At 36.2% G+C, this 19,041-nt stretch overlaps 2 protein-coding genes across 5 annotated transcripts in view; one reads left to right on the top strand and one right to left on the bottom strand.

Annotated features, from left to right (window-relative positions):
- acp1 (acid phosphatase 1) overlaps positions 1-9,940 on the top strand; it is a 14,382-nt gene extending 4,442 nt beyond the window's left edge. For both annotated transcript variants that reach the window (XM_016498836.1, XM_016498837.1), the window contains exons 4-6: positions 1,653-1,714; positions 4,817-4,922; positions 9,550-9,940. In XM_016498836.1, coding sequence (XP_016354322.1) covers positions 1,653-1,714; positions 4,817-4,922; positions 9,550-9,627 — 246 coding nt within the window. In that variant the 3' untranslated portion in view covers positions 9,628-9,940. The remainder of the gene's footprint in view (positions 1-1,652; positions 1,715-4,816; positions 4,923-9,549) is intronic.
- Positions 9,941-10,377: 437 nt separating this feature from the next.
- alkal2a (ALK and LTK ligand 2a) lies at positions 10,378-14,806 on the bottom strand. Of its 3 annotated transcripts, none has more exons than XM_016498712.1 (6): positions 14,495-14,806; positions 13,250-13,492; positions 12,382-12,435; positions 12,219-12,299; positions 11,910-11,983; positions 10,378-11,406 (listed from the first exon to the last, which is right to left on the bottom strand). In XM_016498712.1, exons 2-5 carry the CDS (start codon positions 13,455-13,457, stop codon positions 11,919-11,921), a joined length of 408 nt encoding a protein of 135 aa, XP_016354198.1. In that variant the 5' UTR covers positions 13,458-13,492; positions 14,495-14,806; the 3' UTR covers positions 10,378-11,406; positions 11,910-11,918. The 3 variants fall into 3 exon arrangements, with proteins under 3 accessions (XP_016354198.1, XP_016354199.1, XP_016354200.1); XM_016498713.1 differs by having other exon boundaries at positions 10,378-11,098; XM_016498714.1 differs by having other exon boundaries at positions 10,378-11,095.
- Positions 14,807-19,041: the final 4,235 nt, after the last annotated feature.

Here is a 19,041-nt window from a genome sequence, read left to right as displayed (position 1 = left end):
ACTGTAAGTACGTTTTCATATTTAAAGGATTTGCCACGGACTATTCAAACGCGAGTTTTGAGCAGTGTAGAGTAGCGCTTGTTGTTTGTCATTTCTTACGCCTATTACGCCGGCGCGATGCAATGCAACGCGTAAAAAGACAGTATAAGTCATTATAATCAGTAATTATGTCCCCACTGCATGCAACAAATGCCTCGTTTATAATGGGTTTTAATGTTTTTGTCTCGTCACTCCGGCCGGGACACAGCATCACAGTATGGTAAGGGGCGTAACATTTCCATCACACGCTTGAGGTATTCGGCCAATCACAATGCACTGGATAGCTGGCCAATCACAGCACACCTCGCTTTTCAGACCGATGAGCTTTGTAAAAATCGACGCGTTTCAGAAAGGCGGGGCATAGAGGAGAAACAATAATGTACAGTATGTGGAAAATAATGTGTTTTTTTTAACCTTAAACCGCATAAACACATTTCATTACTCAACTCGACTCAACTTTACTTTGTCATTCTTCCACATACACAGTATACAGAAGAACGAAATGTTGTTTCTGACGGACCAAGGTGCAAAGACACTGACAAAACAAGTATACACACGTTTTCATGACAACAGGGATCAGACATAAGAGCACATTAAATATAACGAGCAATAAACATGATGAGCACAATAAATATAACAAGGCAGAAGTGTTAAACGAGGTAGAGATGTGAAATTGCAGGAATGTAAGAAATGTTAGAAGTGTAAGAATAAAGTGCTTGTGCACAATTGAGGTGGCTCAGAGCAGATATTACACCAAATACACAAAATAATGTTCTTTTTAGCAACATCATATGACCCCTTTAAAGCAAATCGCAACCTGTATGGCACATGCAATAACTTTGCAGCTTCATTGAAACTTGTCAAACGTTAAGTTGGCCGCTGCATCACCTTGCCTGAAATATACATTGTTTGACCTATTACTGTCAGACTAAGAGAAACTCCTAACTCGCGTGCTTTCCACCCACATATTCCAACCGTCAGTCAGATATTCCAGTCATGTGGGCAGGCTTTAGTTCGGCCTTTAGAGGTCAGGTTCACACGAGGCTGTATAGAGCTGAGCTCACACTAAAGACATCTTTGTTCCGTTGACCTCACAAATCAACAGCCCATAATTATAAAAGAAAGCCCTTGTAGCCAGGCAGGCATTCCTTGTTTTTCCCCTTCACGTATGTGTCCAGTTTTTTCACTTTGTTGTTTTTGTAAATTGGAAACATATTCCTATTATGACTGATTCTGCACGATAACGTCCCAAATGAATCATGTGTTCTTGCTCAATATATGCACACACTTACATGCAGCCACAGATGTGCTTTGATCCGTTTCTTAACTCTGTGTCTCGAGTGAGGGAAGCGAATGTTCGAACAGACAAAGACAGCACATCTACTCGCTCTCTGGCCCTTTGCTCATGTTCCCTGGTGCTTGTCCAAGCCAGCGCCATGCTCTTTTGGCGGCAGATTTGTCTCTTTCGGTGAAAGACAGGAAGAATTAGAGAGGAAAATGGAGAGAGGGGGGTGGATGTGGGCCGAAATCACTGGCCCATGCTTAATGGGTCACCGCAGGGCAATGTGAATGAAGTGTTACAAGCGTTACTCATACGGTCTTTCTGTTGTTAGGTCACCAAAGAAGACTTCATGACTTTTGATCACATCCTCTGCATGGACGAAAGCAACTTGAGGTACGTGCAGGGGTTCAATTGGTATTTTGGAGGTGGGAAAACCATAAATCTGGTTATTCTGGTGCCTTATGTAAGATAAAACACTCTCGCCCAACCCCAAAAGCATTACCTTAAAATTTGTATTATACAATGTGTTATGATATATTAAAAAAGAAAAAAACGTATCAAACAATATAAGTCTTTACTATCACTTTTTTTTATCAATTTAACACATCCTTGCTGAATGAAAGTATGTTTCTTTCAAAATTAGAAAGAAAAAAGTTTACTGAAACCAAACTTTTGAAAAGTAGTGTTTATTGTTACAAAAAATGTTTCTTTTAAATCAATGCATCAAAGAATCCTGGAAAAACCTATCACAGGTTCCAAAAAATATTAATCAGCCCAACTGTTTTCAACATTGATAATAAATCAGCATATTAGGATGATTTCTGAAGGATCATGTGACACTGAAGACTGGAGTAATGGCTGATGAAAATTCAGCTTTGCATCACAGAGATAAACTATATTTTGAAGTATATTAAAATAGAAAACTGTTACTTTAAATTGTAATAATATTTCACAATATTACTGTTTTATCTGTATTTTTGATCAAATAAATGCACCCTTGATGAGCAGAAGAGACTTCTTTAAAAACATTAAAATTCTTACTGATCCCAAACTTTTGAATGGCAGATAGATAGATAAATGCTACCGTTCAAAGAAATGAATACTTTGGTTCAGCAAGTACACATTAAATTGATCAAAAGTGACAGTTAACATATTTTTTTATTGATACAAAAGATTTCTATTTTAAATAAATGCTGTTTTTGTGAACTTTTTATTCATCAAAGAATTCTGAAAAAGTGTATCATGGTTTCCACTAAAATATTAAGCAGCACAACTGTTTTCAAAATTGATAATAATACAAAAAAAAATCTTGAGAAGCACATCAGCATCACAGGAACAAATTACATTGTAAAATATATTAAAATAGAAAAGTGATTTTTTTTTAAATAATTGTATTAATATTTCCCAATTATACCATTTAACTGAATATTTATTTATTTATTTAACACTTTTTTTTTTGTTGTTGTTTTTTACACCGTTTTTTAAATATATTCCAAGATCTATATATTGTTAAATATTATAAGGCTATTCGTCTCTTGTCTATATTACTGGCTGCCTTTTACTTCTACTACTATGTGTTTCTGGCACTTTCTTGTTTTATCCTCCTCAAAGGGATATTTTGAGGAAACATTTGCTGAGAATTTGAGAAAAGTGGGACTGAGTTTGCTTCTCATTGTGTTCACAAGTACAAAAGTGATGAGCAGCAATGAGGACCTTGACATTTGCTGAGCGTAGGAAATGACTCCCACCTTATCTCTTAACCTGTCTTCTGTCATAAGTATGATGATTAATGATGAGTGAAACTGAGTGAATGAATTATACATTACATGGATCTGTCAACACTGCAGAATGCAACAAACATTCTGTGGCCGTACCTTATGAGTCTGATATGGGCAAGAAAATGAAGTAAAGGGGACAGGATGTGGGGGGATATTGTTGGAGTCACAAGTTCCTGCTGGAACCGGCGCTATAAAGAAGATTACTGAGTTCTTTAGATTCCTTGTCTTTGCTCTGTGGTTCTAGGTCTCAGCTTTTCTCTTCTCCGATGCTCAGCACGATGGACTGACACAATATCATCTCGCAGTCACGCTTAGCGATGATTGTCTGTCTTGGGTTAATCAGAGTTGAAAATATACACATGAAGTCATCAATTCTTGTATTTTTCCTTCTGTATTGTGACGTTATGTGTGTAGGTGTATGGTATTAATGGTTAAAGGTCTGAGACGTTAATTCTTAAGGTCATAGGTTCAGACCTGGAAGGGATGATCCCTGAACTGGAGAGTTAATGAGACCCCCTCCTGGTCAAGATGCCAGACCCCCATCACAAGTATTACAAGTGTGTCAAATATTCCTTGAGATTCCTGCATTCTGTGTTTATTCCTGTGATGCAAAGCTGAATTTTCAGCATCATTACTGCAGTCTTCAGTGTCACATGATCCTTCAGAAATCATTCTAATATGCTGGTTTGCTGCTCAGGAAACAGTTGTGCTAGTTAATATTTTTTTCAGGATTCTTTGTAAAATAAAGCATTCAAAAGAGCAGTATTAACTTAGAGAAATCTTTTAAACATAAATGTCTTAAATGTCAATTTTGGTAAATTTACTACACCCTTGCGGAATAAAAGTAATCATTTATTTCAATAATGATAAAAAAAATTTTAAAGACTTACTCGAAACTTTTAGTTTATAACTATATATATATATATATATGTGTACAAGTTTTACTGTTAAGTTGACACTGTATTTTTCTATCCATCACTGGAGCACTTTTAGATGCATAAACCCAAAGAGAAATATAAAACTATGGCTGTCAATAGAATAAAAATGTTGTAATTAATCCATGTTATTAACTATGAATTTTGCCCCAATAACTCCTACTTTGCTGCTTATCAATAGTTGGTAAGGTAGTTGTTACGTTTAGATATGAGGTAGGATTAAGGGATCTAAAATATGGTCATTCAGAATGAGGCATTAATATGTGCTTTATAAGTACTAATATGCTAATAATATGAATGCTAGTTATTAGTGAAAATTGGTCCTTAAAATAAAGTGTTACCATTTATCTATATTATTTTATTTTTTCACACTATTTTTCTCTCAAGTTTGAAAACTAGAGAGAAAGAGGATCTGTGTGTGTTCAGACAACCCACCGACTCATTTGAAGATATGTAGTTTTGCACATCCTTAGTAGTTATTGTTTGTTTTTAATATCCTTGTTGTTCATGATTAGTCACACCAGCTATCGCTACCTAGGCACTGTTATGTGTTATGAATAATTAATTTTTTTCAGCTGTTTGGTGTGTGTTGTAATGTCTTGCTCCTGTGAGACTTGCAGAAAGAACAGTCAGATCCTGTCAAGTTTCATTGCTGCTTAAATCATATTCCTGAATTAGTCTGAAAGAAAAGAAGAGATCGCACCACTGATATGAATCAGATTATGAATCAGTCCATTGGCTGCACAGGATCTAAAGTTTATGTGTGTACGGTTTTCTTACAGAGATCTGAACAAGAAGGCAAGCAGCGTGAAAAACAGCAAAGCCAAGATTGAGCTGCTCGGCTCCTACGATCCTGAAAAACAGCTTATTATCCAAGACCCGTACTATGTAAGTGTACACACATGCACACAGCAGGATCAGCCCCAATCCCTGGTCGTTTATTGCCAAATACTCAATCAAAGTGGCAAAAGGCCCAAAATAAAATTTATATGATATCTTAGGGTTCATCTGACACTCACTATTCCAGCTCAGTCCGACTCCAGCTGTTAACTAGTGTGGGAACCGCTTTGGATCAACCTAATATTAGTAGATTATTTCGATGTTTCCCACAACAATCACTCCCTTTTAACATTTCTTCTTGTATGATTCATAATGATTCATATTTTCACATTTTGGATATTACTTATTTGGATGTTGAAATACTTCTATCCAAGGTTAATGTGACAACTGTAGGTAAGGCTGCTTTTCTCAAAGACTTGAGAATCCTGACTAGTCTGTCTTTGACAGACAGCATTGACTTTTTGCATTTTCATGCTAGTAGTGCATGCTAGTAAGGGTCCTCGTGTATTCAGAGCCGTATGACTTTCTTTCTTGGAAGACAAAAAGAGGATTTGTTTTGAGAACGGTTTGCTCTTGTCCATGCAGTTACAGTGAATTGGTGCGTTCAAATCATTTCAGAAAGGTCATATTTACAAGTTGAACGCACATGAGCAGCACAGCAAAGATGTAATTACGAGTGGGGAACTTTCTTTAAGCCCAGAGTTTCCGAATTGGGGGTGTATCAGTGAGAAAATATTGTAGATGCAATAAATGCAGCGTCTCTGTAAATTTGTTGAAATGAATTAAATCATAATTTTTTTTCCAATTACAATAAACCTAGCTAAGTCACGTACAAAATACCATAGTATTGTACCATTATGATAGAATATATAATGATTCCATTTACAGTACCTTCATAAATTGAATATAAATGGAAAAAGCTAAAGTTTTATGAAGTGGATGAGCTGATTCATTGAAAAGATCCGACTCAAGAATCCATTTTGAGTTGATTGAATCAATCAGAATCAAGAACCAATCAGACATTGCTCATGAATTGGACATATTTCTATAATGAAGTTTCTTTAATGAGACCTAGGGTGAAGATCAGGATTTTCAGTGAATAATGACTAAAGATTTGGAATATAGCACACACGTTGTATGGACCACTTTTATGATGATTTTGCATCCTTTTTGATGAGAGATTTAGCTAGGGCTGGGCAATTTTGCAGATTTTATTGACTAATTTGAATATACCGGTAATGTTTTGCCACGATTATGTTTTTCAAACCGAGGAGTTGCAGTTTCATGCGTGGGACACTGCAAAAGACACAAGCGCAACACGTCATGGAATAAACAATGGAAAAGCAAAGACTACTACTGTATGTTTGATATTTCATATTTGCATGATGGTGACAGGCTGAAAGGCGCTGTTATTTTTGTTTTACATAACATTTAATAGTCTACTGATGTTAAACTTTTAGGCATTTTTCATTGAATTGTTTTGACTTTTTGAGTTGACCTCTAAAACTGAATGTCTTTTTTGGCTAAGAAATATTTAGCATTTTTATTATTTTATATTATTTCTGAACATATAGAACATGTTGAAGACAAGTTTGTACAATATTTGTCTTCATATCTCATATTTCATATTTAAAAAGTCGTTTGTTTTATGTTGTAGGGCTGGGTTTTTTGACACAAATTTCACAATTCGATTCAATATCAGTTATTTTGGATATAAATCAGGTACAGGACATGGCACATTTTCTCAAGGAAAAAAAAAATCTCTCAACTAATGCTGTAAAATATACCTTGAGCGTCAATAAGGTTGAAATTTGCTGGTTTGTATACAAACACTTAAAATATACTCAATACAGTTTTTATAATATTAAAGTTATAATACTAACTTTAACTTTAAATTACATAATTATATTTCTACTCCAATTCGTTTTTTGAAATATAAACATTTAAATGGTGGTTGTCAATTAAATTAAATTAATTAAATATCGAAGAACAGTCAAAAAATTATAATGAATATGTTATATGGTACATATTTAGCAAAATGCTCTTCTCTAGAGTTCATTTTTCTAGCTGACTAAATGAGTTCATGGTCACCGAATATGTTTTTCTGTGGTAAATGTGACGTTACATGACAAGCTATTGTCATCTTCCCGCGTTTGAAACACTGATTTAGCAATTACATGAGACAGGATACAGATTTCGGTAAGTTGTACTCTTTCCTTTAACATACATTCAGATGTTTATTCATGTTTATTTCATGCTGTAACTGCTATTAAAGTGGAGGAGACGATCAGTTCACAGCGATCTGTCACTCCACATTAAACCGCGCCAAAATGGCATTTAATAATAGCTTATTCCAATTTATAGGATGGGAGGCGCGCTACAATGTTCCGTTCATTATCTGACAGGCTAGACTAATTGATTCTTGGGATTTATGAATCGATATCGTTTCATAAAACTGAGAATCTATTAAAATCGAGAAATCAATATTTTTTTTCCTAGCCCTACTATGTTGACCACTTCATATGTGGTGCACTTGGAATAGAACTTTCTTTAACCAGATGGTTAATAAAGAGAATGTTACTTGAATCATGTTGTAATAACATTAAGTTGACTACTTAAATGGTAAGAAATCAAAATCTTGAATCGTTCAAACATTCTGAAAAAATCTAGATTTTATTTTTTGCCATATTGCCCAGCCCTAGCTTTAGCCCTCCTTCTATTGTTATTGCATGGAAAAGAGCGTCCACATTATTCAATACATCTCCTTTTGCGTGTCATGGAGGACAGTCATATGGGTTTGTAACGTCAAGGTGAATAAATGATGCCAAAATTGTCATTTTTGGATGCACCTTTTAACAATTAGGTCAAAACTCTGGATGAATCTGTGGTTTTTCTACATCTGTTAATGTGAAGCCAATGTAAGGGTATTATTTAGTGTTTTAAACAGAGGTGTTTAGTGTCACAAACACTCAATTATGACAGAACGGTTGATTTAGCCAACATATAAAACCACAAAACTGATGTTTGGAGGGAAGCATTGTCGATTATGAGAGATGATAGGGAGGGCCCGGGTTTGTGTGTTGGGAAATAGAAAATGGAAAGAACCTGATGGGCCACCTCAGCTGAGATCATTAGCATTCCTCCTCCAGACACTGTCAGGTTATCCCGCTCACACCACCAGCTCTCCAAGACACATCTGTGAAGATCAACAAACTCGCTTTTCGGCGAGAGGATGACTAAGGACTGATTCAGGGCACATTTTGAAGAAGTTTCGCTAGGCTGAAGGCTGAAGGCTGAAGGCTGAAGGCTTCCAGCGCATGTGTGTCACAGCCATGCTAAGGTTGTTGAAGATAATCCTGGAAGGTATAACGTTAGATGTTTCCTCTCTAGTGTTTCTTCATGGCTGACAGCCAGCTGGCTGAAGTAGGTAGGCCTTTCTACCATGTCAGAATAGGAAACTGGCCTCTTAGTCGGACAGTTCGCCAGCCAGATACGCTTGTGGTGATGATCACTCTTCAGATAGCTGAGATTTCCTGTTTAGTCCCCCAAGATTCAAGTGTGAGAGGAAGTGTGGTCCTTTGAGTGCAGTTTCTTTTGATGGTGATGGTACATTGTGTGTCCAAAGATGAGATCCACGGCTATTTTAGCATTTGAACTTCTCAAACTGAGCTAATAGAAGAGCCTGATGGTTAACCGTTATTGTTAACAAAAATGAAACTATTAAATATCGATTTTGGTAACTGACATAAAATAAAAATATAAATATTAGATGACAAAAGTTAAACTTATAAACATAAACGAAAATGAGAAATGTTGCCTTGGCAAATGAGATGAGAAGTCAAAGCACTAAAATTACTAAAACTGAAATAAAATAAAGCTAAATATACATTTAAACAAAATGACAAAAGCACATACAATTTAAATGAAAACTGAAAATGTAAGAAATAAAAGCCAATTCAGAATAGGAATAAATACTATAATAGTATAAATAATATTAAAACAACACTTGTGGAAAGCCTTTATTATATTTTTTGCATGCTCTGTCATATTTTTATTCTTCCATATTGCAGTTTATTGCAGTCTATAGAAATGTTCATTTCTTCTATTTTTTTACTTTTAGATTTAGATTTAACTTTTACATCATCTAATGCTCACTTAAGTTCATTTTTAAAAACACCATAAAACAGACTATTGGAGAACGTTTTACAAGATAATAGTATTTCAGTCTTTCTACTTCAAAATGTTACATTTAATTCCGTGTGCTACTTGCATTTTTTTTTTTTTTTTATGAAATTTACTATCAATTGCTCAGTGAAAACTGTTTAAAAGTAAATACTACAACAACAACAAATTTCACTGTACATTATGATGCCTACATTCACTTTAAAACAACTGATTATAGTTTTTTAGTGTTGCTGTTGCTTCTTTAGCTCAAATTAGGCAAAAAAAATGTATTGTTTTGGTCCAGTACTGCTAAGGCACATAAGCATTCTAGAGAAAAGGTAAGGCTGTAAATTAGAGCTAAAGCTGCTGTTTAAATCAGTTACCAATACATTTCAGCTCTACTGTCTTTTGATCATTCTTAAGTTCGCATATGTCTGTTGCTGCTATGCTTGGCTGTATAATTTCTGTTTACGGTTACATTTGAATGGTTTCTGTTTGTTTTCGCCTGCAGGGGAGTGATAAAGACTTTGAGACGGTGTATGAACAGTGTGTGAGATGCTGCAAAGCCTTCCTGGAGCAGCACTCATAACACACACACACACTGTGACCATCTCCTGAAACCCACGACGCCTCATCATGAGATGCTCGAACGTAAATAATAATCGATTGAAATATTGATCAAGTGTCTTCATAAGCAAAACACACAAACCAAACGATAGCAGTGTATAGAGAAGCACTTTGTCTTTAATTGTAAAATAAGTTGTAATGTCATGCGAAGCTTGTTTGAGCAGCTGTAAACTGCTTTTGCTGACCATACCTTCTGAAGAGAGTAAATTCACCTAAATAAACCGGTTGGAAATGCTGAAATTACGTTCGCCTGAAATTCTATTTCCTCCTCACACACCGACAGTTTTTAGCAAATTTTTAGTGCATATTTATGGCTTTACCTCGCATTTCTTTGAAAATGACTGTGGTTGTGCCAGTTCTGATTACTTGTCCTTTCCTCTCTCATTCATCCTCTTCATCCTTTTGGGAAGATATGTATTTATTAACAGAAGTTGACTGTTATCTTTGGTGTGGTTACAAAAAAATTCAATATCTCTGAAGCATCCAAAGCATCCACCATGAGTGATAAGAGATCTTGAACTCCCTTAAAAATATATATTTTCTGATGCCAAGATAAGCTGTTAAACTAGATAGAGGCTGTTTTATGCTGCAGAAGATTGACCTTTACATTTTTTGGTGTATTTTTACAACATTAAAGACCACAGTGTTTAAACAATCATAATTTATTTAAATATATTTTCTTTTAAATATACACATCCCATCGTATGTCAGATGCTTATATGTTTTGTTATAGGGATTTTTAAGTCTCATTTGTACAACATTTACATATCAAAATATATTGAATATATTCCACAGTCATACACTCATAGTCTCACACAAAAACTAAAAGCTTTTGGTCACAGATTTACTGCAAAAATCTACCTGTCTGCTGGCAAACAGAAGCAAAAGGAAACGTTCATGCAATTAATGATTTTCAGTTCTAGCACCGAGAAAAGCAAAGCTCTCTCGTTGCCGCGAACTAACTCAATTTGTCATCGTGGCTCTGAATTGTAACCCCATCGAGGCATGTCGTGCGAAACATCAGCAATGACGAGTCTCGATAATCTGATATCGAAACGCAAAACCATGGCTATCCCTTTTTCATGATGAAACGATGGAAAAATGGTTTTCTTTTTTGGCAGACAGGTTCAGAACGCACTATGCCAGATACGTTTTCTGTTTTCTTTCTCTGTCGTCCTGTGTTTTAACATTGGCTCCATGTTGAGTCCATCAGACTGTCCTTGGGCAAGTGCATCCCATTATTCCGTGTCCGTTTACTTCTCTGTCAATACTTTCCCACATCTATTCTCCAGAGAGGCAGAGCAGTGTTCTGGACGAGATGTGCTGATTATGTGGATTGTTGTGTGTTGGTTTAAATTCTCTTCTCTTGTCCAAAGGCACTTTGACTGCTGTTTTTTTTTTTCCTTGGGTCACTCTGGTTTGGCTTCAACCTGCTTGATAAAGGAAGTGAAGTTTAGTGCTGTTTCAGACTTGGCTGTGTTCGCATACATGTGTGCACTTGGATGCATCTGTGAAAAATTGGGAAACAGGTTTTGTTACATGTGCTTCCTCTGAAGTGGTCTTTGGGGGGGGAAAAACCCACCATGAAATGTAAAGCACTGACTTAAGTTTGTTTACATGCTTAAATCACATCCTATTTGCTAAGACACGCAGGTTTATCTGTAATAGCTTGGATAAGTTATCTAATCCTAGAATGTGTTCTCAGTCATAAAAGCTTTAAGTGCATGTGTCCTCTCTGAATCTGCTAAAATCAGTTTTGATGTACTTATGTACAACACCTACATAATATTAAATATCTATCTTTGCGTCATATCCAGTTTTGGACATTTTTCATAAATTCTAGTCCAATCTAGAATTTTTTAGAATAATTTACACAGACTTCACTTATAAGGAGTGCAGTGCATATATTAACTTTTTAAATTGGTGTGTGTATATACACACACACACACACACACACACACACACATATATATATATATATATATAACTTGAAATATTGTACAGTGTGTGTATATATATATATATATATATATATATATATATATATATATAGGATTGATTTATATTTATCAAAATTTTGTGATTTAGAAATTTAGACCGTTTCATTCATTTTTGCGATCTTATTCATTTTAATGACTTTTGTAGGGCCGTGGGATTCCTGCATATCCCATTCTTCCGGTCTTCTCCAATTTCTTACTGAATTGTCTGCATTCGAGGAGAAAAAAGTTTTAAAAAGTGTCTTACCTGGTACAGTTAACCCTCTTGACATCTCGGACTCCCTGCCAGTCGCGTCAAGAGTCGTGCGCACCTTTTGTAGTCTGAGGACAGGAGTAAAGCTGGATGAGTTGGATAATCAGTTGGATGAGTCCTGAATTTGTAGTCTATACTGTTTCTGTGTTAAAACTCCATGTGCAGGGGTAAATCAGGGGCACCTAGCCAACATGAGACTGTCATGAATATAAAGACCGTTTGTTGAGGGTCCGTGGTGCATTTGGGCAGAGATGTGACCTGTTTGTGGGGTCTGAAGAGATGGGAATGCGTGACTGTACTCACATGCAGGGATGGTGCAGTCTCTGGTGTTATGATAAAGCCTGTAGACGTCCTTCCTGCATTTTGGACTGAAATAAAGAGGACCTGGTGGAAGGAAAACAGCCAGGTTAAAATTCTCAAACACCATTTTGGTTTCAAGGTCACAGAAAACTCTAAAGTCTCTCACCTGTTAAGACTTTGATAACCTTCTCTTTCTTTCTGAGGTCTCTGGGAAAGATTTCTGCGAAAAGAAAGAAACATTCAAAAGGTCAAATCCTGGATATCCACTGATCCTTCAAGAGGGATGATTCTGAAGCTCAGACAAATCACTCAGCTCAACATTCCTCAGCAATGAACATGCTCTGACTAAGAGGTTTAGACCCTGAAACAAGCTTTCTGTAAACATTATGACCACTTATTCTTAGTATCCAACACACACTCGCTAATATTATAACTATACAGTGTTTCTGCTTCTGTCTTATATCATAAAATCTTATGTAGGCCAGAGACTACTGACCTAACTGGGAATCGCTGACCACCAATACCACATGTCTGACTCGGCACACAACAGGTGCAATGCAAAACTATTTCACCTAATGCTTTGAGAGTTAAGACTTTGGCTCGTGCCCTAGTGGGTAAGTCACATCCGTCTTAAATAAAGGTCAAAGAAAAAGAAGGCATATAGAGTGGCCACACTTTCATTGCATCAAATGATGCAAGAGCTTTTCTCTGAACTAGCTTCACTTTTATAAATCTTTTTTTGCAATGACTTTTAATCATCATGGTTCCAAGGTGATGCATGGAGTCAGTTTCTCAGTAGGAAAATGGACATGTTCCACTAACGTTTCACAACCAGAATGAGACATTTTGGCTTAACTTTGAACGTTTTATCATTTAAAACCAATTTTGTGTGAAACATTTGGCTTAAAAATGTTGTGCTTTCTTCTTTCAATTCAATTTCTAATTCATTTTCAAATGAATGTCACTTGCCACGTTTTACTATGCAATATATTAACATTCCTACATTTTTTCTGTGCATTTAATGCGCTGCTTACTTAAAATTGTTTCCCCGGTTTCCGTTTTGAGACGATGAGTGTCCTTTGGCACGCTCGCGTCGTCAACGCTGTTTTCCGCCAGTCTCATGATGTCCGTTATCCGTCTGAACGTTTTCTCGACCTTGTTCGCGCTGGCGTCGCTTTGTGCAGTAGTGCAGATTAACATGACGAGCCCCATTACTAGAACCGGAGCCCGCAGCGCGCGCATCGCTCCCGAACTGCCCAAGTCCTGGATCACGCAGTCTGGTGAAGAAGTAACAGGGTTTATAAGATGCAAAAGTCCACTTTATGTTAAAAATAAACTTTGGAGGCTTTTACGATTTCTTAAAAAAAAAAAAAGAAGAAGTGCTATTAACACTTTCACTACCAGTCAGCATGGACACACCTACACGTTCGTTTTTACTGCAATAGTAAGTCATCAAAACTACACATTTTCTTCATTAAGTGCTGTGGTGCTTTTAAACACCACTGAATGACCTCACATGTATGCTGAGCACTTGTTGGCTGATTTTCCTTCACTAACGTGCTCCAACTCATTTAAAAATAAACCAGTCAAGACGTCAGCTTTATAAATTGATAAGTAGGCACATTTTATATTAGTCCACAGGTCTATTTCTCCTCGACAGCAATAACACTACATGAAGAGCAAACGAAAAACGAAAGTCTCCTGCTCCTCAGAAACTCCTCAGTTTCTCCTGAGAAAGAAGCCCCAGAAGCTCACACGTGTCTCTCAGTTACAGATTTCAACAATGTCTTCAACTGTGCACACATGCGCAAAGATACCCACATCTACAATTAAAAGTCTCAATATGAACTCAATACATTCTTCCAAGACCAAATAATCTGATGCAAATGGATTTTATAGTCCATATTCGTACTATGTTTTTCACGTGTAGCTATGTCTTCTTGGAGTTGTATTGAGAAATAAACAAGACATTCGATATAAATGATCACATCATTAATGTTGCTTGTGCAATAAACTAAATTCAGTTGTGTATGTCCAAACTTTGACTCGTGGTGTAGATCAATTAACTGGTTAAACTACCAAACTAAACTACTAAGCATCACATCCCATAGAAGCGCATTGATTATCTGCTCATTTACAACCCACTTTGTATATAAAGAAAACAGTTCCGCTGAAAAAGCTTTTAAAGTTAGGGGTGTTATGATAAAAATGTTTAAAAAAAAAGAATCCGCATAGCTCATAAATGCTTATATTTGTGTGGATGGATGTAGTAAACCTACCTGAGGGCGCTTGTGTCGCCGCGTTTCTTTCCCTCAGTCGACACAGCCTGAGGCGACTGAGCGTCCGGTGCCTATTTAACCCCACGCGAGGCTCGCAGAACGCGCTGGGAAAGAGAGAGAGCGCTACCCTTTAAAGCGAATCGTTCTTTAATGTGCTCAAGCGTGGGAAGTTATAGTGGTCAGACTTCCTTCTGATGTTTCCGAGACTTGAGAAAACTCCAGTCAAAGCTCCTGAGGACGCTGTGCGCGCGCGTCTTCAACGCCTCGAGACATTCGCCGTCGATTCTCGTCAATTTATTGGGGCTCTCAGACGGAAGGAGTCGTCCCTCGAGGACTTACATCGCCGTGACTTTAATTATAAACTCGTTACACATACGCCGCACATCTTCATATTCCCGTTTGTCACATGCAGCATCCCATGGACTTTTTTTTTCTTGTCTACTATCTCATTAGAGCACTTAGAAAGCTGCGCTTGCAGGAAGAGATGCAGCTATACCAGGAACTGTCCCACTATTCTACAGACTGGAACTCCTATGGTGCCTGAAAGTCAGGTTTTTCCCCTCACACAACACCATAGATCACCATTTCATCCCCTTGTATCTCCAGAGGATTGATTCGAGTTACAGATCAATGCCTGGAAGTGGCTGCAGCTGATGTAATTATTCTGCGTAATGGTAATGATAGCACAAGAGAAACAGTCAGCCCAACAGACAGGAGAAAAGTGAGTTCGGATTAGTTTGTGTTTGCTTTGGTTCATACCACTCCCTCAAAGCAAAAGAGAACATGGAGCAATCTGGCTCCCATCCCGGACACGAATGGTGATCTGCATGGGCGGACTCGGCGCTAGGCAAAGGTAGGCAGCTGTCTAGGGCCCCTTGAAGTCAATTAGACCAACACCTAACACCATAAGGGTTCACAGTCTTGCGCAAAAAAATCAAACCTGGACATTGAGGAGAACATGATTAGGGAAACATGAGGAGGGCCCTGTTTGCTTACGGCATCTGAATTGGTGTGCTTTTTATAACAACATAACATTATCCAGTTAAAACTTTGTCTTCTACTGTTTGGGAATGTTTACATGGAAACAGCTTAATGTGTGTGGTTATCTTATCAGGGAAGTGCTCGTAAAGGCAGGTATACCTGATGGTATAAAGTGATTACACTACAGATATCATAAAACCCTTTTCTGTACAGTGAAACCTAGAGAATATCGGTCAGCCTAGTGGTTGAAGATCTAGATGGGTATCTGAAAGGTTGTATAGGTTCATTCCATTCAAAAAGACATTTAAAACATAGTTCACTCATAAATGAAACCTCATTTGTCCTCATTTACTTACTGTCTTCGTTTACTTTCCCCCATGTCGCTCTAAACCTGTGTAACCCTATATATGATGTGAAACCAAAAAAGAGATATTTAGCAGAATGTTGATGCTGCTTTACATAGCATTATATAGGATGTCAAGCTCCCCAAATCAGCATAAAAGCAGTTCATGCAACAAAATCTAACATTTTGTGTGAGGTTTTATGTGCCAAGTTAAAATATGATTATTCGCAAATGATATTTGTGAATTACAGCAGAAATAAGATATAATGGTGGGTTAAACACTTTGCATTGCTAACAACATAACTAACAACAAGCATACAATTTAAATAAAATATCATAAAATATGATGGGTCATGCAGCGAAATGTCACCTGGAAACACTTGAAAACATTTTTAAAAATATGATTATTATTATTACAACTGTAAAATTGTAATATATATTACTTTATATGCTATAAGGTAAATTACAGTTAAATAAATACTTTATAAATGTATACTTTAGTAATTATTATTTAGAATTAATAAATACATAATTGTAAGAGTGTATAATTTTTCCATTTTTTCCCATTCATTTTCTGTTTTTGGGTGAACTGTTCCTTTAAGCTGCTGAAGGGGTGCTGTTAGAAACTTTATTTAGGAATTTCAAATACAGTACAAATGAGTAACTTAGGAACAGGAATTGATGGAAATTATGCCTCCTCTACATCTTTTAGTCTCAACTCTTCTTGACCTGCACAAAAAAAAATAAATGAATAAATAAAAGATAAAACATGAGAGAACTGTAAATATCTGTAAATGTATAATTCAAACATGCCACTCAAAGGATTCCCCCATAAATCATTGAAGTGTTTGGAAGGGCAAACACCAGGCCTCATCAGAATAGATTTAGCTGTAAGCAAACAAAGCAAGAGGAATGAGTTAAACTTAAAGGGCAAGTTCGCTGATTTTCAACCAGCTTTGTATTGTTACAATGTTGGTTGTATAAAAAAAAATTAACAATGTGTATTGTTTTTCCTTGCAACCTGCACCAAGATCCCGTTTATTTGTCAGCAAAAGTCTGCCAAATAATGTAATATGTGGCTTTTGTGAAGACTACAGATCATACTTCTGGATTTTTGTATCCTCACTCATGGATAGTCTGATCGAACCCAGTGCATTATGGGTGTTGAAGTTTTCCTACCTTTTTCAGCCCTTTTCTCTTTTTTTCTCCATTAATGTAGCACCAGTTAAAAATAAAAAAATAAAAAAATTGTTTATATTGCACAGACAGCCAACTTTTATTAAAATCCCATCTTGCCAGTTGTGAATTACCCCTTTAATTGAAATGATGGCGTTCTTACGTCATACTTTGCATAAGTTTGTTTGCACTGCAGTGTGCCAAACATTTCTTTTTTTCTTAATCTGAAATGTCCAAATCTCATTATAGCAGTTGGAATAAGGTTTTGTCGATGAAAAGTGTTCAATCTAATAACAGAGACTTTCACCATAGGAGTTTTCTCTTCATTGCATCTGCTAGAGTCCTTCTCAGACTTCCCATCTGGTTTGTCTGTTTATCTTCCTTTGTCCTCTCGGCTCTGAAATAGACAACAGCTTCTTCTGCTAGAATTTGTATGCTGAAGTTTTTTTTGTTTTTTTTTTTACCACTTGGGGATTCTTTAAGTCCAATCATTTTTTTTTATTGTGTTCTTTTATTTCACGTTGGCTGAACTTCTTGTTTATGGAAATGTACTTCTCTGCAATATACACAGCTCTGTTGGTAAAATTGACATAAATCTCTTTTTTTGAATGGCTGCCATATTAATGGTTGGTGTTTTAAAGTAACAAATACATGACAAGCTATCCATCCCTTCCTATATTTTATTTTCCTTTTCTTCAAGGAAGACAATTGCATGTAGACAGTGGCCAAAGTTAGCTTGGCAGACACACTTGACAATCTGTTTTTTTATCTTTGGCTTTGTTCACTTAGCCCTACACCTCTTGGAAGCTCTTTGAAAAAGCATTTACAAGACAAATTAGGCTATGTTTAGGTTAAATGGATGTCGGTGAAGATGTGTGGGTTTTTGTTTGCTACTTTGTTTATCTCTACAATGAGAGCCTTTTTGTAACCAAGGTAAAGTACACTGGCATCAAAACAATACTTGTCCTTTGAACAAGATGGATTATTCCATTTCATTGCATTTGATTGATTCTATAATTACCTGTAAACTGTTAATAAAACAATCAAAAATGGAAGCCCATTTCCAGTCAGAATTGTGAGAACAAAACAATATAGTATAACAATTACTATATATATATATGTGTGTGTGGTGTGTGTGTGTGTGTGTGTGTGTGTGTGTGTGTGTGTGTGTGTGTGTGTGTGTTTATATCTTGCAATTCTGACTTTTTTCCTCACAATTCTGACTTTATTTCAAAAGTCCAAATGAATTAAATATAAAAAATATATGTCAGAATTGCGAGATATAAACTCACAATTGTGAGATATAAAAAAAGAATTCTTTAAAAAAAAAAGCAGAATTGTGAGATATAAACTCACAATTGCGTGAAAAAGAAGTCATAACTATATGAGATAAAAAGTTAGACAGATAAAAACTTTTTTATATTTTATTTCATGGCAGAAATGAGCTTCGATAGTAAAGCTGTATTGAAGATATATTTCAAAACAAACTTAAATACAACCTGTCTAAATAAACAGCAACATCAGCGTCACATAATATTGCACGCATGTATTTATTTTTTTTTATACAGTTGTGCCCTTAGTCTTATTTACAGATGGATTTAAACTCTGTGCAAAGTGCCTATAGGTGTGGCTCCCCGGGAACTCAGGTGTATTAGATACATACTAGGTGTTTAAAGTATTTGTGAAAGGCATGCGTGATCCTGCTGATTATTTACATGCATTATGAAATTGTCATATGGCATAGAATAACAGTTATGATTGATTACGTGTCAGAGGAGTCTTTTGTAAGACTTTGAGTTATAATCCAGCAGATAGACAGATTGAAGGATTGTTGAATGATGTCACACTGTCACTTCGGCTTTTATCTGTGAATTGTTTTCGTGCAGATGTGTGGTGCCGAGTGACAAAATGAAAGACGTGCTGTTTGCAGTTGCAACAGGTTTTTTTTTGTAACATATTTTAAACAACACTGCCAAATGTTTTGTAAAGTGTGTGTGTGTGTGTGTGTGTGTGTGTGTGTGTGTGTGTGTGTGTGTGTGTGTGTGTG

The sequence above is a fragment of the Sinocyclocheilus anshuiensis genome, unplaced genomic scaffold, assembly GCF_001515605.1.
Source record: "Sinocyclocheilus anshuiensis isolate Anshui unplaced genomic scaffold, SAMN03320099.WGS_v1.1 scaffold78, whole genome shotgun sequence".
NCBI classification, from domain to species: domain Eukaryota; kingdom Metazoa; phylum Chordata; class Actinopteri; order Cypriniformes; family Cyprinidae; genus Sinocyclocheilus; species Sinocyclocheilus anshuiensis.
Note: the sequence above shows the minus strand (reverse complement) of the source record. Positions and strands in the feature narration are given on the sequence as shown.